We start from the raw sequence: 26,139 nt of genomic DNA, 5'->3' as shown, positions 1-26,139 counted from the left end.
GCTTCAAGTTGAATGCTTTCATCTTTTGTCTTCTTAGTTTAAACATGAACAGTAGATGCAGTCACTAGAATGCATATAAATATAGTCATATAATAGTTTAAACACATACAAATGTATCTGCAAATAAAATGAAGTATCACTTGAAAATGTAAAGGCTGTTTGCAATTTGGCCTTTGGTTCCAATGCTTGAAGACACCAGAGGAACAACTGTGCAGCTTACCAAAGTTGACTGACTTTGGCAACCACAGGATGCTACATTACTTACAACTTTCTGTCAATAAACTAGGAGCATTCACTTGCAATCAGAAACTGGAAATCTTTCTGTTTTGTCAGAAGCACCTTTCTGCAAAGCTGCTAAGTTATCATACATTATCAGATTTGATCAATTTTAGTATATTTAATGTTTTTATGTAACTGGAAAGTACTTCAAATTTAAGTTTTAGCCATATTGCTAGAGAAAGTGCTTATCAGGTTATATGACAAAAAAAAAAATGCAGTTTCACACTGAGGTTTTCAAACTATACCCCATTACAGTCGATCACACACTTTTTCAATTTTCCTGTCAAGTTTTTGACGTTTTAGCCTCCAACCTCAGTGTCAAGAGGACAGTGTGTAATTACTTCTGGTGTGGTAACTCGCAATTGGCACCTATTACACCAGGAAGTGCATCCACATTACCCATCAGTCATCCACAGGCTTAGTCTAACTGTTATCTAGACAACTGTGTAGCTTCAGGTCATACCATTTATTAAAAAAAAAGTAAAAAAAAAAAAAAAAAAAAAAGAGAAAAATATAGTATTTTCAACAAAGAAGAACTGGCATAAATAACATATTTATGTTAATGTTTGCCAAAGAGGCAAGTAAATACTCTTAGCTTTCTAGATAATGTTTAGACAGACTTACAAGAACAGCCTCTTGATGTAACATAGGATTTTAAGTTAACATCCAGTACTGTGTTAGTGGTCAACCTAATTCTGTATATTTAAGTAACAATATATATTAGGGAAGTTATATCCAGACATCAGATTTAGTACAACAAGTTCATATCAATAAAAAGTAAACTTTGCATAATTCAAATTGTGGTTTTTCCCTTCAGCGTTAAGAGCACAGAATATGCTTGGTATTTTTAACTTATGGTAGTGTGTACATGTAAAACAAGCATACTGTATATAAAATCAAAGTGCCACTTCAGTAACCATAGCAGTTTTGTTTGTTTTTACAGAATGAGGGTTTTATGTGACCGCGGACAGAGCTCCGTTACAGCAACGGGGACAACCATAACCCATCTTTCCAAATGAAATGCTACATTAAAGAAAATACAAAACAAGTTATTGAGCATGTTCATCATGTACACATTCATATTTTTTAGATTACCTTCAGAATTGGAGTTGGCTGCACCTGCAGCAAATGTGGTTGGAACAAGGGCCTTGAAAGGTTTTTTTTAAAAACCTCCACAGATATAAGGCAGGAATCCATTTTAGCTTGGTAGCTAATACTGAGTTACAAAAACTAAGAAAAAAAAATGAGAGTGTTCTGTAGCACATTTCATTATGGGAAAAAGATACGTCACCCATCATTCTTCATAGGCTAGCCTCTTGGCATAAAAAAGGCAGAAGCTATCATAAAAGAGATTTAAAATTAAATACAAATTGCCCAACTACTGATTTTAAAATAAAACCAAACAGTGACTGTTTGTACTACAGTGCACAATAAGTTCAAGCACCTTCTAAAGACACATCACACACTGTGCCAGGCACTTGGATCTAAACAAGTTGTAGTTTCTCCCTTTGTCAGCTACACCAGAAAGGGCATCCACACTCTTAGACTTTTTTTAAAACTAAAACAAGATTTATAACAAGGATAAATTCCCATGATGTTTAGTGTTTGGCCTGGAACTCTCCAACGTAAAGTAGTCTTTTTAAAACAGTGATTATTTACCGTATGTGAAACATAGGATTTAACAACGTTGCTCCTCTCCAGTCAATCCAACATTCTAGTTTCTCACTGTCCCAAACCCGTTTCCCATTTCAGGGCTCCATTCCCTGCCTAGGCTTCTTTCACCTAATTAATGCTCTGTTACACCATCACCACCACCACCTTTCCAAGAATAGAATGCATTTGCAAACGTACAAATAGCCAATTCCAGTAACTCTGAAAGAGGATTTTCTCTTTCTTGCCTTGTGTGCATCAGTAGTAGTATTTTAATATGAATTCTCCATTTTGCTTCTGTGTTCTTCACAACAGGAAATGCAGCTGCACCTGCTTACCTCCAAAACCAAAAGAATTGCCCTATATAAACTCTAAATGGTTATCTTATACAGAGGGATTTTGTATGCAAACTTCCTGAATGTGCACTTTTACTGGGACAAGGCAATGACATAGTAAGCTCATTTCCCCTGCCCCAAGAAATCTGGTAGCATCTGCCATAGCAGAAAATTCCTGGTCTTATCAGATCAATATACATAGTTATTTGGTCATGTACATATGCAGTTTTTATGCGCTATCAAGCTTCGTTCTCTGTTGGAGGAGAGTTTGTTGTTACCATTGAGTCTGGCTTGCGAGTCATCCTATCCAGTTCCTCCTGAACATTTGTCAAAACTGTTTTTTGTCCTAAAAAAAAAAAGGACAAGGTTAAGGCAACCCAATATCAATGGAATGTTTTAACTGATGAATACAAGGAGTCATAAAATTCCTTTTATATGGCATCATATTATTTAATTTCTCCTTATTTCACCACCTACCCAAGAACAAAGGGCATAGCACAATGAAAAGTAATGTCTATGTAAAGACTCAAAAATGTTAAGGTTTGATTCACCTTAAAGAGATTAAATGTTGACTTACACAGCAGCATAAGGCACAAAAATATCTGTGATATATTTTACATAACGAACGTTTTAAAAACAACATTTAGAATTTTTTATGAAAATCAACTGTACTCTATTATTGTAGTCTACACAGTTGTACTACAACTCTATTAGTATTGACAGCAAGGACTTTTATTTAAACCCAGATTTTAACCACAAGTTTTCCAAGGTACAGGACACATGCTATAAAAATCACATTTGTTTGGTCACACTTATACTTGCTGCGCTTTAATATTAAACAACTAACAGGAAGAACTCTTTTATGTCTGCAGACAACACTTCCCTTTCAAAAGGGGACATGAATTGCATATTCATGTAATATCTGGGAGCAGTCATTTCAAAGGACTTCAATTGGAAACAGACACACTGAAGTATTTCACAGAAAGGCGTATCTTACATTTTTATATTAGTTGCAACTTTTTACCAGTTCCCTAACTGAACCATCAGTTTAATTCTCTCATTCTGAAAATTATAAACCCATAGACATTAATTACTAAAATTGGAACAAGGTATTCTAATGCTTAAAGCACACAAGCATTTAAAATTCAAAAGCTGTATTTTTAGACAAAAAGTAGATTATATAACCATGTACTGCTTCCTTACATAGCCAAAGAATTTAACAAGCATCTGTTTTCCAGATCAAATGTGTGTGAAACATTAGGTGGATATTTTCCAGGGTACATGCTGAAAACATTAAGAAGGTTTAAGTGGTTTTTTTCCAAAGTACAAAGACATAACTAAGTGAAAAGGTTACATTTAACCACTATACAGGTTTTAGATTTAAACACTAGTTGTAAGACATAATACTCGTTAAGAGCATCTATTCAAAGCGTGAGTATTTAAACAAAATTTAAAAATTACCACATTAACTGTAATGTAACTTACAGTACAAAACACTTTACATGCAGACTAAATATACCTTGGAGTTAAAAAACACTAAACAATGAAACCCACAAAATTCTTGCTCAAAGAAAAGTGCCTCTAAACAAGAACTACACCTGTTTTGTATGCTAGATTAACTGGATCCTTAAGCCTCCAAAATAATAACAAGCAGCTGTCTCCTGCAACTACCTGCATACTGGACAGGAAAAGCATTGCTAAGCTGTTCAGTGACATGTACATTTACACACTCCCTTTTACCACCACTTCGGTGAGCACCTTTCAGAGGAGAAATACAACAAGATGTTTTCAAGAAAATAAAAGATTTCTTTTCTGTTATAAATGGACATTTCCTTCCAGCCTCCCCACAAAAATGTTGTTGAGAACAGCAATGGCCTTAGTCAATTAGATGTGTTCTGTACAATCGTATGTAATCTCCTTTCCAGATTAGAGTGAGAGCAGGGAACCTTAATTCTTTATCTCCTGGACAAGAATAGAAGGGTCAAGGCAAATCTTAAAAATGTACTTCATTTATATTCATAAGAGGATTCTTGCAAATTCTAAGTCTAGAAGTCCATGTGAAGAAAACTAATCCATCACAGAAACCACCAATGAAGTTCTTTGAAATTTCATGATCTACCCATGGAAGAATGACAGTCCAGAAACATAAAGGCAAATAAGGTGGATGAGGAATTCCAGAGCATGAAAAAGGGACATGACATTGCAGCACCTGCCCAGATGAGAGAGTTCTCTCAAGTAAGGGTTAATGTAGAGGAAACCAATCAGTTAGGCTGACCGGTATGTTGTGATCCAAAATGTTAAGATCCTGCAACAGGATGAGGGAGACATTTCAACAATAGGGTATTCATAGCTGTAGGAGAAACAGAAAGTCTCTGTAAAGCTAAGTATTTTTAGTGTTGACCTTCTGAAAATTCGAGGCTTTTTAAACAGATGTTTAAAATGCCCACAAACACCATTTTAGCATGTTTACTCAGACAGAGGATGATGCCATAAGTAAGACCTTCTCCAAGATATTCTCCTTAATTCTTCCTCAAAAGAGCAAGTAATCTTTTCTGTTATCACCAGCTACCTTATAAACTCAAGAGCTTTTCAGATACCAATGTTAAGGAGCCCTTACTTTCTCAGGAAAGTTTAACCTTACATTGGTAGAACATTAGGTTTGAGCACATCAGCTGACAAGGAACAGGCATGTTGTCCTGTGATTGAAAGCTCATTGTTCTGTTCCAAAAGTCAGGGAATGAGTGTGAGCTGCCAACCTGGTGCAGCCAAGAAAAACCAACTGCAATCTTGAGATCACTGAGGAGAAGCTCAGAGAAAGAGAACTGCTTTACCAGGCACTACAATGAGCTACATCTGGGATGCTGCATGCAACTCTCATCACTCATGTTCCAGAAAAGACAAGCCAATGATGGGAACTAATGAAAAAGAAACTAGTAGGGAAAACAGTCTTCTCAACAGAAGACTAGAAGAGAACTTGTCTAACTTAGTATAACAGAACAAGAAAGTGAAGAAAGGTATATAACTGCTGTCTCTAGATATTTCATGAGAGGAAAAAAATCTATTTAAATTAGAAGTTAAAGCTGACATAAGGGAACAACAAAAAAAAAAAAGCACATACAACCATTTGTTAGCTTTGAAAAACTCCTGAAAGGCACATGATGTTGTAGAAGACTGAAAGAAGAAAAAGTGAAGCCCGTTACAGACCAGCTAGTTTTTAGTCTACTATTTTTTTCCAGAAATTGCAATTATGTTTTAGGCACTTACTAACAGCACACCAGCACAACAATCAACATGGATCTGTTACCAACAAGTTGTGTCAAGCCAATCAAATTTCTTTCTATAACAGGATAACAGGTCCTGTGGAAAAGAGAAGCGGTCGATATCACATTTCATACAACATTCACACAAAAAACCTAGAAAAACATCCCAGTCTTGATATCTCAGAAAAACGAATATATATTGTAATTCATAAAACTACCTATTAGTTATCCATAGTACTAGTCAATATTTTTATTCAGCAATCTGCCCTGTCCAGCTCTTGAAGATATCAGATATGTCAGTGAACATGCTTCAAGGGACTACAAAGGATTTTGAAAGACAGAGTTGAAGGTAAAAAGTTATTTATATAAACTGTCAAAGTGGCACACAAAAATAGGACTGAAAACAATGACTAAGCAAATGTACAACCTTTTGAAATACTAAGGTCATTTGATACAGACTAGAAAACTGTCTACTAGGAGGCAGAAATTGTATTAAACTGGCTGTATTGTTGTAAAAAATCCTGAACATTATCATACATATCATTTCATTATTTTCATAATGAAAAAAGCCCAGCATCACACTGAGATGTCTAAACAGAAGCACAATACATAACACAGATTAAGTAACCCCTATTTAGAGCAAAGCATTGTCTGATGTACTCCATTCATTTCTGACCACCAAAAGGAACAGCTCATCTGAGTGGACAGTCCAAAGGAGAACAGTAAGGACTACCAGACCCATAAAGACATGCCCTGTGAGGAAAGGCCAACAGAACTGTGGTTTTGTAGTCCAGACAAAAGTCACACGCAAAAGGGGAATAGCTTTCAAATATGCAGAAGACTGCTGCAAAGACAAAGGGGCTACACTGACCTCCGTCTCCACTTGAACAAGACAAATAGGACTGGGATTAAGAAATATTGACTGTACAAGAGAAAAAATAACTAAGAAATTAAGTACTGGAATAGGCTTCCTGGAGAGATGACATTACATCTTTTATTTCAGAGTTTGTTTGCTTTTTCATCACTAGCCAGGAATTCCCCAAAGTGATTTTGCTTTAGATAAAGACCACAGATGAAATAATAACTAAAAAAAATATTTCTTGTCCTATTTCTATAGAAAGATGATTTGACATTGTGGTCAGAAATAGCACAAGGCTGTACTTGATGAAGCAGGGGACACCTTTCAACATTTAACTAAGAGGGCATTCTGGACTAAAAGAAATAATTAAATATTTTAATAATGTTGATAAAATAATACTATGTAAGTAACACATCATATGAGGAATTCCGTTATTGTTACCTTTGTAACAAATAAACTTAATGAAGGCAATTTACAGAATTCGTTGTGCTAAAAACCTCAACAAAATACTGGCTTGCTATAGGTCAAGTTCTAGCCATTTCTGAGCTTTCTTGGAAGATAAAATACTTCCCAATTACAAAAACAAAAAGTCCTTTCTCCCCTCCAGGAACAGTTTCAGTTCAAACACCCACACTCCAACAACTGTTCTGGTCCTCTCACCAGCAATATCATCACTGCAACTGGCATTAAATATTTTTCATTTCCTGTTCAGAATGTCTGGGCCTTAGACTCTCCTCTAAGCATCACAAACCCTGGGTTGGGCAACGCCATTAAATTCTACGTGATTTCACAAGTCAGGGATCAGAAGTAGAATATCTATCAATAATTTAGTAGTGAAGCAATTCTGGAAGAAAAGCTCCTGAACATAAGTGTGATGGGAACGCCCATATCAAATAGAAACAGTTAAATAATCAAAGTAGTCAACTTCTGATACCGGGTGGAACAACCACGCGAGTTCTGTACAGGTACAACGTGTCCCAGTGGGGTTCTTTTCACCTCCACGGGTGCAACCACTTATCAGCAAGTATCTCATACAATGCAGTCATAGCCACAAACACAGAGCAAATCCACCTCATCAATATTACCAGTTGTGTTGGATCACAACAGAATACTAAATAATGAATAAGATAATAACTTCAAGTTATCATAAGAAGTAATTCATTTAAATGAACTCTGGAGAGATTTCAATAGTTTGAAATCAAATAAACTGCATTTCCTTCAAGCAACAGTTAAGTGTCAGGAAAGTAAGGAATTTTAAAGTAAAAAAGAAATTAGTACTTCCTGAATATGATCAAAACTCAGATGTTATTTATATCCCACCAGTATAACTTCACTCTAAGAATCAGGTTATGATAGTTTTAACAGAAGCCCTGGAGTTGTGAGGTTGTGGTAGTTCAGTTCTTCTTTAAAAAGACTGCACATTTTACCATTGTTACCTGCCACAGCCTGTCACTTAACTGACCAGTTTAAAAGACACACACAGTCAGATGTGGGCCAAACAAAACATTAAAAATACGCAAAACAGCCAGCACTAGTAAGCTCAATACCTGATTTCTTGGCTGTACTTTGCACTCCTCCGGCACCAGGACTCCCAGGTGAGCCAGTCTTTTTGCTCAAGAGGCTGTTAAAGAAACTAGCCAAGACGCCTTCACTTGCAGCATTATCTAAATAAAAAAACAAATACATATCACAGAATAGTTATTGGTAGTAAAAAATAGAACTCGTTTGTTACATACATTACATACATACATAATACATATGTAACTCTCTTACTAATCAAGGAATAAACCTCAAGTATGAGAGTCTTTCCTTGCTCAATTTAAAGACATTAGTCCTTCGCATTCTTCAAAGTCAGAGATGACTGAAAGGATATTACTGCTCTTCTGAATGGGGGGGTCACAAAACTTTAATCTAAGTATTGGAATGGTTTTGTTTTTCCTAAATGTAGAAGCCAAGAAACAAACTGTTAAGTACGGATGCGTAATTCAAAGATTTGTTAGCCCATGAGCAAACTGCACAGATGTTTTAGGGCAGTCTTTCATGCCACATTACTTTCCCTAAGTCAGAACTTGGATATACAGCAATGAGACACAATCCAGAACTGTATGAGTTTTCCTGTGTCAAAAATTCATTCCTGTTATTAAACTAATCTATTAGTGAATAAATTCAAAAATCTTTCGACAAAAAATGATAATTTTTTTTAAGAGAAATAACACCTGATAAAAACAGTAAAATGCTTATTCATACTTTTAATATTTGGATCTGGTTTCTTAACCGATGTTATTGGTGAGGCACTGGGTACATTGGTGGGACCAGCTCTGCCTTGAGTTCTTGGGGATCCTGCAGGGCCTCTTGCAGGAGATTCCTTAAAAGAAGTCCAAAGCACACAAATCAGAGAAGAACTTAAATTGATTAGTTATATAAAACAAATGTAACATAACATACAAATTACTTTCCAGACCTTGATAGGCACACTGGTGGGGGGAAAAAAACACCAAACAAAACACCACCAGTTATTTTGGGCATGTGCCTCCACTAAAATAAAGGATGAATCACTGTAGGAAATTTTCAGTTCAATTATCATCAGCTATTTCTGTTTTCACAATGAATTAAAATTAAGGTATTTATAAGCAATAGTTAAAAATATTGACACTTATTTTTAAATTTACTTTCTGCAGTTTACGTAAATTCTGTATTTTACATTTACATTTACAAAATTAACTTCTTCAGGTTAGAATTCCCTCTTCCCCAGAGGGAAACAAAACACCACCTACTCTTCTCTTGGATCTACTTACTGATGCTCTTGTAGGCGTTGCTGGCTGTTTGGCAAGGAATGACTGCAAAAATAACATATTAGGAGCATTAAATGCATTTCAGAAAATCTAAAGGAATAAAATACAGTGAAGCTGACTAACCATTAATTTTTTTTTTTTCCTGATACTTACAGGCTTCCTCTTTGATATTTATGTACTTCCAGACTTTACCAGTAGAGGACAGAGTTAAAATGAGTAAATGAGCCTCAGTGCTTTGTCTTACATGGCTGTACCAGAATGATACGGCAGAACCACAGACACCCAAGTCTATAATCTCTATGATACTTATAGTCAAGTATTCAGGAAAATATTATTAGGGTTTTTTAAACAATAGAGCAGTAAAAAAAAAAAAAAAAACACCAAGATACAGTGTAGCCAAATTCGACACCTTGGAAGTCTTTCAAGCCTCTGTCTGTAAGAAAACTGCAACACTAGCATGTTTGGTTTTATTATTTATGGTTTACAGATCAATACATCCATGTTGTCAAATTTCAAATTATCTTCTTGCTTGTCTCCTTTGAAATAATTTACATTTCTGTTCTCAACATATTCTCCTTTCAACTTGCTATATTTTCTACTTGTATTTGTTAAAACAAAGTCTTATTTCACAATTGAATTTGAACCTGCAAAGCTGGAAAGTGACTATCCAGTGATTTAAATGAGGAATGAAAAACAGAAGGCAATAACAATGGAGAGCTTAAACCATAATCTTATTTAGTAAGGACATATATTCATCCTTCCACTCTTACCTGTTGCTTCATTAGAAATACTTGTTCATCTTCTGCTGCCAGCTCTTTATCATGGACTAACTGTTGAACAAAATATTTTGTTATTAGAAGTAAAAAATAAGTTTTTCTGTTTTGGTTATCAAAAGGGGAAAAAAGGCATTAATAATATTCTTTGCTTTAAAAAAAAATAAACAACTCTTCTTTCACTTTCAAAAGAGTAAGAACATCTTTGAAGTTATTATTAAAAAAATATATTATAAATGAATGGAGTAGACTGGCATTGAGGCCACATTCATCTTTTTAGGTTTAGGTATTAATTTCATCAGCACATCTTCAAAAGATGTGAGATTACTTTACTCCATAAGACCCCACAATCAATCCCTCAGCTCCCAGAAGTATTACACTAGCTCTTATCTAGCACGACACTGCCATTAGTTCCTATAGGTGCCAAAGATTAAACCTTCCCTTTACATGAAAGCCTCAAACAGCTCTCTCCTTTTACAAATACTTTGCAAACACACATTAAGAAAACTGTAAAACATTTCCAATACAGACCAGAATACAATTTCATGTACAATCTTCCATATTATTTATTTTATACATCTCATATTCCTGTATGCCTACGCCCACAAAATTACCAGCATCCAGAATTTACATGGATTACTTACTGCCCTTGCCTTATATGAAGAAACTTGTCATTGTGTTAATGCAATAGTGATATACTGTCTTGTTTTACAAGGTTTGCCTTTACATGGTAACCTCAATGCCATGTGTGTACGCATGTCAATTCTTGTAATCCCACAACAGTATTCTCCATTTGTAAAAAGGGGGTTTTGCATGCAAAAAGGTTCATGGAAGATAGTTATTTTTGCACTGCCTTTAATTCACTAAGGTGAATGACTTCTGTGCTTCCATGCAGTATTTTAAACAACTAGAAAATAACACCTGATGTTTCACACGTCTGGACAGAAAAAAAAATTCCATTTAGATTTGGAACTCTTCAATATTAATAGCTATGAGCAGCCATTCAAGCAAACTGCACTTATTTGCCATGGGACAGGAAAAAATTCACCCCTTTTTACCTTTCTTACAGGAGGCTTTACAATGAAGTCCTCATATGCATCTTCAGGTTTCACTGTTGTGAAGTTTTCATGTAAAATGGCAATTTTCTTTTCATTGTCCCAACCGGCAGGTCTATAAAAAGAAAGCAAGCTTTGCCTTTTCCATCACAGAACAACACTTCTACAGAAAGTATTTATTTACTGTCCTCTGCCTAAATCAGACAATTTTATTATAGGTCAGTCCTAATTCTCAGATAAATTTCAAAGCTGTTAAAAAGCTGGAATAGTGTAGTCTGAGTCAAGTAACCGAAGAAGAATGCACTAAGTTGTCTTTGTAATTCAGGATTTCAGAAGACTCACATGCTAAGCTTTTGAACCATGCAAAGCATTCATTTTATTTTTATGTATGTTATATGAAGTGTAGTGCTTAGTAGAAAACAATCTGAAACCATGCTGCATATAAATTAACTTACATAAAAACTGCATCCTTTTCTACCACTAAGGCAGGTGTGGTAAACTGAAAACCGTATGTTTTATGTACAATGTATTTATACAACAGATCAAGGTTCTTTTCCTCCTTAACTGATGTATAAATCAAGGCAGCCCCATCTGATTATTTATTTAAGGAAAATTATGGAAGATGGTTTTTAAATTATATGAAGAATTTCAAAACAGTAGCTAAAGGACTTATTTCTGTTAGACCTAATTTTGAGAATTTCCTTGCTTCCAGGTTACATCAAGTCTTCTCAGTGCAGGAAAGGATACACTGTAAGCAGAATCTACGGATGTGTGACTGAATGAAGTCAAAGTGCTCCTCTCTGTAATCATGCTCCTTCTCTAGTACACTCACTGCATCGCACTGGAAGAAAGGTAGAAAATCAAAACCAGAAAAACCCAGTCATTTAATCCCAGCACATCTTAAAACATCTTCCTTTATACTACACACACACATCACATTGAATTTGAGCCTCTGGTTTTAAAGGCTACCAATAAACAAAAAGATAAAGTATTTAGCATATACTTAATTAAGGTTTTTACCCTTCTGCAAAATTAAAGATTGACACTGATGGTAGAAGTATACTTTTAAAATAAATTCCTTTATAATTAACCCAGAATTCATTTTGCATGCCTGTATAAAGCATGCCTTCTAAAAAGAAAGTAATTAATCTTTTCCATTGTAGCAAACATAACTAGAAACTCACTTTTGTACAAACTACCAGCACAGGAATACCCAGGTTGTGAGTCAGCACATTTTCTCCAAGTGGCAAGGAAACATGTTCATCCTCTTGGCCAGAAGAAGGGCCTCTTCTCTGTGGTGATCCTTGATAGCCTTCTTCTGGTTCTACATACTCTTGAAACTCCTTTATAACTATTGAGAGAGAGATGATCTTAAGGTACAACAAAATAACTAGTTCTTCTTTTTAAATCATAATTAATCTGTGACTATCTAGAAATCTCAGCTTTTTTTTTTCCCCTTTTATAATGAGGTGCTACATGAGAACAAAATGCAAGCTTAAGCCTTGTTGCCCCTTCAAACACAACAGTTCTCCTCCACCAAAATTTACAGCAAGCTAAATCAAGTCCAATTTGGGAGTTGTTACAAATAATCAAAACTTGATGCAAAAGCTATAGTATGTACAAAAGCACGTTCCTCAGCTCAATGCATTTCATTATAGGGGAGCTGAAAACAGAAAATCTAAGTGCAGTTTAGCCACATAGCCTGTACTCAGTGTAATTTGTACCTAGTTTTGGAACACAGCATGGTGAAAATCTCAATGGATACAAAAAACACCAAGCTGAAACAGCCACTCTTTCTTATAAACTATCACCCAATTTAAATTTCTATTACTCTCCATTTCTGTTGCAGGAGTCCAATGCTAGCAATATAAAAAATATATCACATAAGTACAGACTCAAGGGCTTCTAAATGTTATCTGGAGAGACTCAGTTATATTCTGGAAAACTACAGTGGAATCCAGAGGAAACTAGATGCTTTCTACGTTTCCAGTGTTTTAATTTTATAGCAACAATGACTGTTCCAATACTATTGAATACGAAGTGCCTAAGAAATAGTATTAACAACATTTTGGAAGTGCACTGTGACTCCATGCATGCTTCATCAAAACTGGGCTGCAACTTCAAACTTTTATGTCTTTTTTCCAGAATGAAAGCCACAGACCAGATAAATCTGCCTACTGCATGTGTCTGCTCCCAGGCACAGCACTTCCCGAGGGCTCAGGGCTCTCCCTCACACACAATCCCACCTGAAGCCTCCTTGCTCAGCCATGAGGAGCTCTCAGGAAAGAGCATGATTTGCTCCCATGAAGGCATCTTTATTTTAGAAACCATCAGAGCCAGCTGACTGTACGTACAATAGGGAAAGTGCTTCCAAAAATCTCCCCATCTCCAGTACAGTCACAAGGAGAGTGTTGTTCAGTTCATCCATCCATGTGACAGGGAAGGAACTGCAACTGTACCGTGGGCCATCTGATACCTCTGAGGTTCAGCAAGTGGTAAAGCCTCAGGAGAGTTTATAATCTTACAAAATGAAGCCACGGTACCCTTCCAACACAGGAACCGTTCCAGCAATAGTACGGGCAAGTGGAAGGAAGAACAAACCAGAAAAAGGCTTCTGTTCAAAGCTGCACAATCTGCCATTTTTATTTGACATATCAGATTACACGATTCTTGTGGAAAACAGGAGAGCTCTAGTGCAGTGAAAAACTTTTAAAAACTACATTAAATATAGATCATAAGACTTCCAATTGCCAATTCATTATCCCAAGATCCAAGGAAGTAAAAATTCTGATGTAGTTGCTTTCAAACTTAGGAAGGCAGTGCCGTCTGGTGGAGGAGAAACAGCAATGCTTTCAAAGAGATGCTTTCCTCTAGTATTGTTTCATATTCAGCAACTGGAAATCAAAACTCCATCAAACATGCTTACTGACTATCTCACAGAAAGTAAATTAATTCCACAGCATTTAACTGTTTTTAAAAAAACAGGTTTTTATTTAATTACTCAGACTCTTCCTAGCTCAGGACAGAAAAAGAAACTATCGAAGACAAGTGTATTACAGCAGCTAAGAGAACACCACTGACATCCACTACACTCACTCTGACAAGCTCTCTGACTCTCTGACTTAATCAGATGTAAAAGATTATTTCACAAAACTGCTCTCAATTTACTACAGCATTATAATCAGACAATATTAAGTTTCCTAGATTTGACTCACATAAAAGAAAAATCTTTTCTTTACTGAGATACATATTAGTATAAAGCTCCTCCAATTTGGGAAAGAAAAGCCCATCTTGAAAACAGTAATACTCTGACAACATGATACAAATCAATATTCAAGATACCCCAAGAATTTTACTAATACAAATAATAGCAAATGCAACACAGAAACTTCACATACTCCTAAATTTCTGTGGAATGGGAATGACGACTGTAATCCTAGGAAGCTGAGATTCCCAAGCCTTCCCTCTCTCCAAGAGTAAGCACCACCAAAAACCATGCATCAGACCAGCAATCAACAAGGCCATACCCATGCATGGAGAGAGAAAAAAACTTCACTGTGGAGTTGAGCTGTTGTTGTGGACTGTTAATAACACACGGTCTGGCACTAGCCCCTGACTACAGGCTGAGATATGCTACAGGAAACACTCAGGTTCTGTTAACAAGGGCATCTGCTGAACAAGTAACTACTAGGGCTAGAAGTAAAAGCTATACTAAGAACCTCCAACTACAGTGTCTTGAAGAGAGATACATTTGTTTCTGAATTAAAGTGATTTAAATGCTTGTTAGTGATATGCTCTTTAAAAACACTCACTCAACCCCCATCCCATACAAACCTTAGTCTTACTAGATGCAAACAAACCTGCACCGCAAGTGCTGTCAGACTACTTATGAGCAACCTGCATTCTGCACAGCTAACAGAGAAGCTCACATCAGTTCAAGTGTTTCTTTGTCACACAGCCATTGAATACTTTTTCCTAATCTCCCATAACTATTTCTCACTTGATCTCTGCTCTCAAACCTAATGGGCATAAGGTTCATCGTGAGCCCAAACAGCTTTTTCTCTTTGTCTAGGGAGCTACGAATATTTCTTCCCCCATACAATTTGGCAATCACATTCTATATGCTATAGGAAATTATTATTTTCTTTATTAAGAAGTAGAGGAAATTACTTTGGTTTAATTTTTCTCAAACAGAAAATACAGGTAAGAGAATGCACATAAAACAGGAAGCCAGAAAAACAACTGTTTATCCAATAAGTCAGTAACATTCTGCTACCTATCAGTAAGGTTGAGTACTAGGAATGGCCTATTATATTTGCAAAATTATCAGCAAGTGACAATATGCCATAAAAATCACACCTCCACTACAGTGTACTAAACTATCAAACTTCTGGCTTATCTAGGCTTAGCCTTTTAGTTAGACTTCTGTATTTAACACAGCAAACAAAAGCAAGTTCCCCATTAACTGCTTTGTTCTCATGTTATACAAGTTACTGAAAGCTAACTACAACAAGAACAGATGCATCATCCATGTCACAGGAGCAACTCCCTCAAAGCACCACCAAGAAATCAATCCACAATTACTCCTAGGTTGGATTGTTCTAGTGGCAATAAACCCCTCACTCTTGAGGTACTGTTTAACTGCAATATGGAAATGGCAGGCAAATACCAGGATCTATTTAGCTAGACAGACCACAAAAGCACTGAACAGCATAACAAGAAAAATGCAAAAAATTGTCCTGAGACAATAACTACTTACTCTCCATTAAGTTTCATGCTCAATTCATGCAGCTTTTAGCTTTTCTGTGCACTACCTTTACTGATCATAATTTTTAGTCTTGCGAAAAGAATTCCTAGACAAAAGATGTCTGAGCAAAGTAAGTTCTTTTATCTCTTAGTTTACAAATTCAACTCGAATGGGACATTACTTAATTTTTAGAAAAATATGTTATTGTGTTTCAAGTCTTTAGTTTCAGACACTGCAGAGGACATGAATATAATAGCCATTTTACCAGTATACTTCCCTTTTGCATTTCTTGGTTCTTGACAGTCCTCTTCTCTGCTTTGCTGTCATATAGGGAGGCAAAATTTAGATCTTCCCTGAAATAATTATTCAAACGTGTGTTATTTACACAATGATTTATCATAATTGAGCCTGAATTAAATTACAACATTTGAACTGACATAATTTATCTGAATCCACACCAGCCAAGCTTTCAGCAGGGAATTTCCAGAGCAGCTCAGTGACAGGACTGAGTGGAGACAAATAATGCTCTTGGTATACTCTGAATAACTTCATTTCTTCCAAGGCAGCCTGTTGCTTCATGTGTGTCCCGCTTCTCATTCTGGAAGCTCTTTGACACAAAAGGAAAGCTTCTCACATGATGGAGCCTAGCCTCACCCACCCAGTAAAACCAAGAGTCGGCATCTCATATAGCAAACACAAGACAAAAGGCTGGGTGGAGAAAGGCCATGAAAACCTTGAAAGCAAAGACAAGCTGTCCAAGGTTCACTGAGAACAGTGAGCTAACAAAAGGATTCCTGGAAACTGGTAATAAAATCTTAGTAATGGAGAAAGCCCAGCCTAGCAGCATTTTAAATGGACAATAATGGGCTAATACTAGAAGATGCTTCCCCAGTTCCACCGGAGCGCTGGGTTACTGGTACGGAGCACAGCAGCCAGGGAAAGCACTGCAGGCATTCAGCCTGGCCCGCGTGCCCCAGCCTGTACCTGGAAGCAAGCACAAAGGAGTGTGCTTCTGCACACTGGAGTCAAGAACCACGTGCACCCACGTGGGGCTTCAGCACAGGGAATTCAGCACAGCTCTTCTCTTTGCACCCTGCTTCCCTCTGCTGACTGACTGCTCTGCATATGCGCTCCGTTATCCCAGCTTTTCCTATTTGGGATATTGCAACGCAGCGATTCCCCATTTTCTAAGTGTGCTGGTGGTGCAGCTTTATTGAGGGACTGTAGTCATGAGGCATTCTCCTGGCTTTTGTCATTTGCAGTTAAGAGAATTACAAGATATGGTGGCTGAAGTTTTGAGCACAGACCTGGCCTTAGAGGCAGTCTGCAATAACTCAGAAGACAAATAACTGAGATGAAACAAGTATCCTAACACAGTGACAGAGAAAAGGAGCAAGGTGGAACTTTGGGAACTGAGACGTTAAGGTCTCTGTTCTACCTGCATGCCAGTATTGGACCAAGTTCACCGCTCAGCCATAGGATGGCAGCAGAGTCCTGCAAGCATGTCAGTTCGGCAGCTCTCAAATCTTCCTTTCCCCTCCACTCTACTGGAGTGCAAGAGAAACTAGAAATTTCTACAGTACTTCAATATTGGAATTTCCAAGGCAATACTATTAGAATGTCTTCTAGGTCCTCCAAAGAAGGTGCTAAAGCTTTGCCACAGCTCTAACTGGCTCCTCCACACAGTACACATAGCCAAGGCTGGAAACATTTCTTGGCAAAAGTAAAATTTAAGCACACAACCTTCACATTTATTTGGATTGCCATAAAATCTGATGTGTCCCAGAAAAGTGCAGACTGGGTTAGCTCCTGTATTGTGAGACTAGAACTGTCTTTTCATCTTCCATTCCCAAAAATTTTTTACCCACAAAAAAGAAAACCACACCCACACTTTTTCCCATTAAAATTGTCATATTTTACTTACTTTTTTTTTCCCAATATAACCTGGTGATCAAACCCAGGTGGTTTCAATCCTTAAGTTTCAACCTTAGCTAGCATGTTGTAGGCACAAGCCTTTTGGGAAAGTAATACTTAACATTAAGAAAGGCTATCAGCCATACAAATACATCTGAATTCTCACAGGCCAAATTCCCCAATGTGGATCTAAGGAAGCTACTTGACAGTACTGAACACAGCAGTGCAGCCAGCAACCAGCAAGGATCAGTCTGAATCTGCAGTTCTGCTGAGAAGTGCATGTTGCTAAGGTCTCTTCCCCTGAAGTAATTTATTTTGGAGTAATTTATTTTGAAAACAGAAAAAACTCTCAAGAAGCATTCAAAACTATTTTAGGAAAGCAAAGAAGCTGCAGGAAATAACACTGCAGCAATGACTGCTTGCCAGTGCAAGATTCTTTCCTGCCGCAGATATGCCAGGAAAGAAAGATAATTTATACAACATTCCTAAAGTCACAGGGTAGGAATGGCTGTAGTGAGAGACAATTACATGTACCAGGATCACAGGCTGAGCCTCACAATCAGCAAGGCCAAAGAGACCTACTGGAAGACAAACACAGTATGGGAATAGGACCTTGCTCAGATACCACAGGAAAGCAGACATCTCATTACTGAATTCTGTCACTGTTTTTAAAAACAGGATTCCATATGGAGGGTTTTTTCCCCCCTCTTAATTAGCCTTTTTAAAAATCAAATTCAGAATCTTACCACTGGAAGGGATTTAGACCATTAATTCACCTGATGCTTTGTTAGTGCAGCAAAATTAGAAGAGTTATTTTAAAGCCTAATAGAGTCTATCTGAATTAGAGTTGTAATCACAACCTCAAAGTAATTCTTATCCAAGCTATTCTCAGAACACTGCTACGAATAAATTTATTATTACAAAGGAAAGTTTCAAGAGCTATTAAAAAAATGGGGTGGGGGTGTCAAAAATGTATGGATGCACAAAGACTTACACTTCTGTTCCATGTCTCTCATCTCTTCTGGAGGGATTTTCATCTTATCAATATGTTCTTGTAAGACACTGGCCCATTTCTGTAAAGACTCCATAACAGTCCAAGGTCTAGACATATCTGCAACAAAGACTACAATGGTGTCTTGCAGGGATTCTGCAGAAACTGCAAACTTCAATAGCCCTTTATGGTATAAGTCGCCATCCAGAATCCAAACGTTGCAGCGAGTATGATCTGCAAGGGAAAGGCACACTGGTAACTCAGCTTGCTCTGCTGGGCTACAAGGGAACACAGGAGCACAGTAGTGTTAAATGGAAGCCCAAAGCCCAGCTATCAGCACATCTTCCCTGCTTATTTTCAAGACAGGTGCATGTGTAAATGCCTACATTACTTGGTAGATGCTTGCATTTAACAGGATTTTTTTTCTTAGTTCCACATCTTTTCATTTAAAAAAGTAATTTCTCTTCCTTGGCTTTTACCAAAAACAGCTGACAAAACACTTTTTAGATGCTGTACAACATTTCTGAATTTGACATATGTAAACTGCAAAGAAAACCTGAATACATGTGACACACATATAACTTCAAGTTCAAAAAGGGGGTAGCTATAGCTGAGTCCAGCAGGGAAGCATTAGGTGTCCCTCAGACATGTAAGCTGGTTTAACATACTAAAGACATCTCACAAGAGAAATAAGCTGCAAACAAGATACAAGCAATAAGCAGCTTATGTTTCTAGCACACGAGTAGGAGGAGCAAACACAGGATAAACTTACAACCTAACAAACTTCACAGTTGTGCTACCTGCTCTTAATTCACACTGACTTAACACTGGCTCCTACTTGCAGGTGACTTACAGAACGAGTACTGGACAAACTATCTGGTTTTTTTTGGTTTGTTTGTTTCTCCCTTTGTTTTGACAGCAACTGGACTTTTTTTTTTAAATGCAAGGCATGGAAGGATGGGAAGAACCATCTGGGACAGACATCTGGCACGAGTTTTATCCCAAACCTGAACTTTGGCAAGAACAGAAGAAACTGAAACATCATCCAAGAATCATGTATCAGGTACTCTGAACAATCAATTCTGTCCAAATAAAAAAAAAAAAAATAAGAAAAAAAGAATACTTATATTAACCTCAGAACTTCCTCCTGAGAAGAAACAACTCCATTTGTTTCTATCTTCTACACTCTTCCTCGCACCTCTTCCAAAGTATTTTCTATTTCACAGCTGTCCAGAGGCAACAGTGAGTCTCCACAGCTACTACTTATAAGACAAGTGAAACCTGACATACATGGGTCAGCAAACCCATCACTGCAGAGCCCAGATTTGCAGAACAGCTACTGAGCTTCATAATTACTTTGCCTCACTGTATTTCCCTGCCCTGTGCTCCAAATCTTTTAATATCACAAAATAAATCCAGCTGCTGTGGCTATTATAACTTTACTCTAGGAAATAATCTATCAGGATCAAAACCACTGTCTCTAGAAAAAGGCAAAACTTGACTGAGGAAGCTGGAAAGAGAAGTACAGAGATATACATGCTACCCTTCTAATCAGGTCTTGGAAAAAATGACTTAACAGCCAAGTTACAGACAGATTACATCAAGATACTATATGTGGGCGGTCTCCATTTAGCATTTGTTATGCTCCTACTTAAGTACTGTTAGGTGGTCACAAGACATTCAGACATCAGTCATCAAACAAACAGGCCAACAGTTTGTTATGCTTAACTTAAAGATCTCCTAACTCCCAGCTGTGCATCGCAGATCCACCCTTTGCAATAAACATCCACAATAATCATGTCTCTAAGAAATGCACCTTTCTATACTCATCATTCCCCCTCTACCTGCCCCCTCTTCAGGAAACTGCCTCACTGATACCACACAGGATTCTCACAGCACTGTTGTACGACTCTAAAGCTAACAGAAGACAGTTCCAAAGACACGGGGGAAATCTCACATAAGTTTGAGAAAACAAGCTAGGACATTGTGAACACATTTACACAAAAGGAAATGAAACATCTATGCAGGACTCTGCTATCCTCTGCATTCCAGAAGCATCCTTTCTGCAAGCCTTCTGTCAGTTAAAGGTTATTAACAGACATTAACTGTTGCAATGCACAACAGTCTCCTTGAAGCATACATGGAAGTTTTAAAAACCTACCTTAAGTCCACCTATAGTCTACAGAAGTTTACACCTCTCATCACCACTTTCAAAAGATTCTCCTGTCATGAGTGCTCTGACCACAGATAAGACTTTCACACCATAGCAAGTAATAAAAATGAATAAACATCCTAATTCATTGATTCTAATTCACTTTTTTAAACAAGTATCTAAAGATTACAAAGGTTCAAAGGTTTTGTTTGCTAAACATCTTTGTCCTACTTAAGGATATCATTTCTGCTTAAGATCTAGAATACAGACTGGAACTACGAAAGAACTGGAACTAGAATGCAGAAATACTACTCAAACAAAATCAATCTGCTAGAAAGACTGGAAGCCCAGTACTCCATTAAAATGTATTTGAAAAAGGTAATGTTGTAGGAAGATGAAAGGTTTTGTCCCTTTCTTACAGCAAGGAGGTACAGCTTGCGATTTACATTTGCTACAAATACAAAACACTTAAAAATATAGCACTCGTTGCTCATTTGGCAAGGACTCAATGGCAAATTCAACTTTGTCAGCACCACATCAAGCTCCTAGTCAGTCACGTGATGGCAACGTCAACTGGGCCCTTCATAGTGGTTATGACATGAGACACCAAAACAGAGCAATTGCCAGGTCCTGTCAGAAAAGCTGGTACTACTTATTAAAGACTATTGTAAGAGCTGCTAAAACTACATTTTCAAATCCTGACAATATTTCATTATCCCTTTAGCCATGAAAAAGATTTTCCAGCTTTGATGAATTTTAATGCAGATGGTTGATTCTGTAAACTGTAACAGCACCTCCTGCATTTATTCAAAAGGTCTAGTGGTAATTGGATACACCTTGTCCAAGCTGTGAAGAGAAGCAAAACAGGGAAAATAATTTTCAAGAGAACTGCTTTAAAGATGTGGACAAAAAAAACAATTTTCCTATTAGAAACCAGTGTACCAGGAGCACTTGGCTCAATCTGGAACAACCAGTTCAACTGGAATATGCATATGGTATGACTGAGACCAGACCAAACTGGAGGCAAAAAACCAAGACTACCTGATTTTGTTACAAGTAAGAACACATCAACAGGATGGCTCTACTTCAGTGGCACACTCAGCACCGTGCAACTGTACTGCATTTGTAATCTGAAGCACTTCAACCAAAAGCTCTCTGTGGTGTTTGTAACTGCCAGCTAACCCATGCAGTGCTGCTACAACCCAGCCAACGCGTTTGTCTCGCTGCCTTGCTGCACATCCTCACTGTAACTCTGCCCCATCACTGCAAGAGACTCTGAAACCTACTCTAGAAATATGCATCCTTTAAGAAATTCACGCAGAGCCTCTCCTCTACCTCATACAAATCCTCAGCTCTCAAAAGCAGACTAACCAGCACAGACACGAAGCATCTCCTCACGACAAAGAAAGGAAAAAAACTAAAACTGGCCACAGTCTCTGAGAAATTCCATTAACAGAGGACTCTCAGGCCTGAGCTCCAAGGTCATTTAATATTCTGAGTTAACTTTACAGCTGGTGCTCTGAGTGCTCTCATCCAGATGACCCATGGTGTCATGTATGCAGAAGAAGCCATATGCTCCAAGGATATTGTACCTAGGGCTAATGATCTAGGAGAATCCTCTCTCCCTCCCTCAGGATTGCTTCTCAGGCATCCCCAAACCTCTTCTTGAGCAAAAGCCTTGGGTGAGGCAGAATTTGGGTTAGAACCCTAGGAAGGAGAGTTTCAGATAGAGATTCAGTACTGGACTTACTCTAAGTCATCTTGAGACCTAAGGACCAAAGTACTGCATGTTCCATTGAACAACTAATACCTAACAGAACAAACCCAGATTGTTAACCAATGCAGTGGCAACACATGTCTTGCTATCCAAGCTTGGAACCAGCCACTATCAAGAAACAAGCAGGTAACAGTGAAAAACAGTAAGTTAGTGGGCACCTGTATTAACCACAGGGGTCCTTCAAAAGAGAGGTGCTCTCTGGGCATTTGTTTAACTTTCCTACAGAAAAAGCACAATTTAATCACTGGTCTAATCTTTAGGTGAAAAGACAGAAGTAACTGTAAACTAAGATACACAACTACTGATTCAGAGTAATTCCACTTCAAATGTAGGAGGAGCCAGATTCAAATATCCCTCAAGGAGGAAGGGGCTGGGGAGTGAATAGGATAAGATTTCCAGAGGGAGGTGTGAGGTCGATAGTGATTCAGCACTATGAGGGAGGCGTTTCTCCTAGACAGAATAAACTCTTTTGAAATGAAGAAGAAAAAGGCAAGGACAGCAAAGAGATCTTTTAGAACCCAGGAAAGAAGTTGAAAAGATCTTCTCACTCCACTACAGAGTCTCAGTTACTAGTGCTGACTTTACACCCCTGGAAATTCTTGTAGTTTGCTGGTCTTGAATACACTGGGGTCTAATAAAAAGCAGGTACCCTCAAAAACAAGTATGAGCTGGTAAGCCCCTGAGCACCTGTCTTGAATTTCTTTATGGCTTCCAAGAATCATGGGTCAATGCTAAAGGCTTTGTTCCCAAATCTGTATCTGAGCAGAGACACACATCTAAAGCAAGCAGAGAGTTTAAAGAAACAAACCCAAACCTGTCCTACAGAAGGAAGAGTTATCTTTGTCTGCTGGGAGGTCCTGACCCACTTTACTATTTATTTTGCTTGCTGATGACGCTAATGAGAGAGAAAGGAAACAAGGATGTATTATTAGATCCTAACACATCCATTACAGCGGTGCACGAAGACCTGAATTCTCCAGCCCAGGCTGGGAGTCAAAACGGTCTCGTTTTCATGCTAGTGCTGCATGAGTTCTCATGACAGACTTCTCCTAGTCACCTCAGATACTTAAAATGTCCAGATACTCAGGCATAGCCCCAAAACATTTCCAAAGTGGGGACAAATTTGAGGTTTGATAGACAGCACCAGGAAAAACAGCACACCAAGGACTTTTCTGCTTATAATACCACCTCCTTTGATGTTGCAAGCAGGCTGATGTCACAGGCTGCCTTAACACTCCTACTCGCACGGGGTTTTTTCCCCCTAAAGTACATATGCAGTACTGAAGATTGTGCATGGTGAGAAAGCACTTACACCAAGAACCTCAAGAAGCCAAGAATGGCTCAGCACTTACAGCACAGAAGATTTTTAGCAACTGCAGGATTAGGCAACCACTGAAGATACAGGCAATGTACTCATCCTTTCGTTGTACCTAACTTAGCATCCAAAGACAGTTCACTGCCATGTGAGTGCAAGTCCAATCTCCATAACAACCAGTCACATATGGTACTTAATCACTCATGAAAGACTTCAGTACATTTCCTATTCCAAAATACCATTATAGAATCTTCTTGTTTCATTTGTTCTCAGGAACATGGATAAACCACCATCACTTCTTCCCTCTTCTGAACTCAAAGCTCATAGGGAAATCATGAGAAGACTGTCTTCCCTGCTTTTGAAGATGGTAACTAACACAAAGAGGTCCAGAAGTTTGCCCAAACTGAGACAAGCACAGGCAGATTTAGGAGCAAGGATAATGCACTCACTCTCCATGTCTTCCCGCCTCTAACCTTCCTAAACATGGGAGCATTCTAATCATAAGACCTGCTTTTCAACGGTCTCTTGTCATCCCCCTCATACACAGCAGAGAAGAGCAATCATCAACAGCAATGAAGACAGACAAGGGGCAAAGAGATAAGCACCAATTTGAGAAAAAGAAATACTAATTCTAATATCTGTTCTTCACTCATCAACTCTAACAAAATATCTCAGTTATAGTTAATCGACATTCCACACACAGCCCCAAGAAAACACCAAAACCCCAAAAGCCAGAAATCAATACTGAGAATTAAACTCTCATAGATGCATCACTTTCTATAGTTATCAAGTAATCATACCAAATGACAATACATCTGCTAGTAAGCCAACATCAGCAGAGGTATCTACCCTAAAAACAGAGCTGCTCAATTGTACTTCTCCTTCATACAGAGGTCAAGCTGTAAGAAGGGCAAGAGGGAGAATGTACACCAAATGTAAACTGCATTTCAGTTTTAAGAAATAGATGTAGCTTCTAAAACATACAGAAAAATGCTGGCACCAGTTACTTGGGTGTAGCTAAAGACACACTGATGAAACCAGTTATTAAAAAAGCATGTCAGCTACTTAATTGCAGTAAATAGATTACATATACACTGAACTTACCATCTCTGTCTTCATCGTGAATATTTAGATACAGGTATTCCAGCCCTCTTCCTTTCTTGCCATGCTCTGCTCCCTGTATTTTAGCCATAAGTGTGGTTTTACCTGAACCGTCATCACCTGCCAGTAAGTTTTTACAGGGAGAAGATACACTTTCAGAATTAATTTTAACTTCAGAGAAAAGACTTTCAAAACACATTTAAGCAATCAGAAGTATCCTTGTACATTTTTCGACCATATTTATTTGTTGTTTTCCTTCAAACATTCCTAGCTAAATCTGACAGCTTATAGCAGAAAAATAAGAATGAGGCACTCAGTTACTCTCTATTACATTCCATTTGTTTAAATGCATGTTAAAAAATCTAACAGTGTAAACCAAAAAGAAAGTAAATCTATCGGCCTGAAGACAGTAATACCATAGATCAAATTACATAACCCAATTTTAACAAGCTGATGCGTCAGTTTGCTTACATCATTGTTTTAAACACACTTTGTTTCTACAAAAAAAAAAAAAAAAAAAAACCCACACACCACAACCCACCGACTACTTGCATATATTACTTACCAAAAACAAGAATATTCTTGCCCGATGGCAGCTTAGATCTTGACCGGGTAGAAACTTCACTCAGTATCGAGGACCTAGAAAACCGGCACCGCGTTGTCAGCCGGACACGCCGGGGCCGCGGGCACACGCAGAACGCACCGATGAGCTCAGCGGATCTGCCCGCACCCACCCGGCCACGTTCGCTCTATTTACAAAGCAGGCACGATGTAACAGTTCAGGACTGAAGTTCCTTTTAAAAAGACCCAAAACATGCCACATTTCTGAGAAAAACTTTTATAATCTGTGAAACACGTCCAGTAATATCTAAAGTTTTGCTGCCTAACAAGAGGCCGCGTTCCTGCAAAACGCTACTTTTTAACCAATGAGTACCTCTTCTGACGATGCGGGGATGTATTTCACAGGCGATGTTTTCTGCCATTGTTAGTATGTTTAAAAACGTTACCCGGAGTGAAGCGAGGGGAAAAGCAGAGGCTGTTTGCCAGAGCCTGTCCCGCAGAGCACGGCTCCGCACAGCAGCCCCCCTCACCCTCACGGCGCCGCGGGCCCTGTTCGTGCGGCTGCGGGGCTGTGCCCG

At 38.0% G+C, this 26,139-nt stretch overlaps 1 protein-coding gene across 1 annotated transcript; it reads right to left on the bottom strand.

The window, feature by feature from the left end:
• Positions 1-1,834: 1,834 nt before the first annotated feature.
• On the bottom strand, positions 1,835-25,749 carry DYNC1LI2 (dynein, cytoplasmic 1, light intermediate chain 2; the record flags this gene model as incomplete). Its single annotated transcript, XM_008943818.1, has 12 exons — positions 1,835-2,610; positions 7,931-8,047; positions 8,631-8,748; positions 9,179-9,220; positions 9,946-10,005; positions 11,007-11,118; positions 11,459-11,594; positions 11,751-11,844; positions 12,188-12,354; positions 18,659-18,889; positions 25,004-25,120; positions 25,566-25,749. Coding segments are annotated over 12 exons (1,485 nt in total), but the record flags the coding sequence as incomplete, so codon positions are not given.
• Between the last annotated feature and the right edge of the window lie 390 nt (positions 25,750-26,139).

Source organism: Merops nubicus, unplaced genomic scaffold (genome assembly GCF_000691845.1).
Source record: "Merops nubicus isolate BGI_N331 unplaced genomic scaffold, ASM69184v1 scaffold8247, whole genome shotgun sequence".
Classification (NCBI taxonomy): Eukaryota; Metazoa; Chordata; class Aves; order Coraciiformes; family Meropidae; genus Merops; species Merops nubicus.
This window is presented reverse-complemented; position numbering and strand designations above follow the sequence as displayed.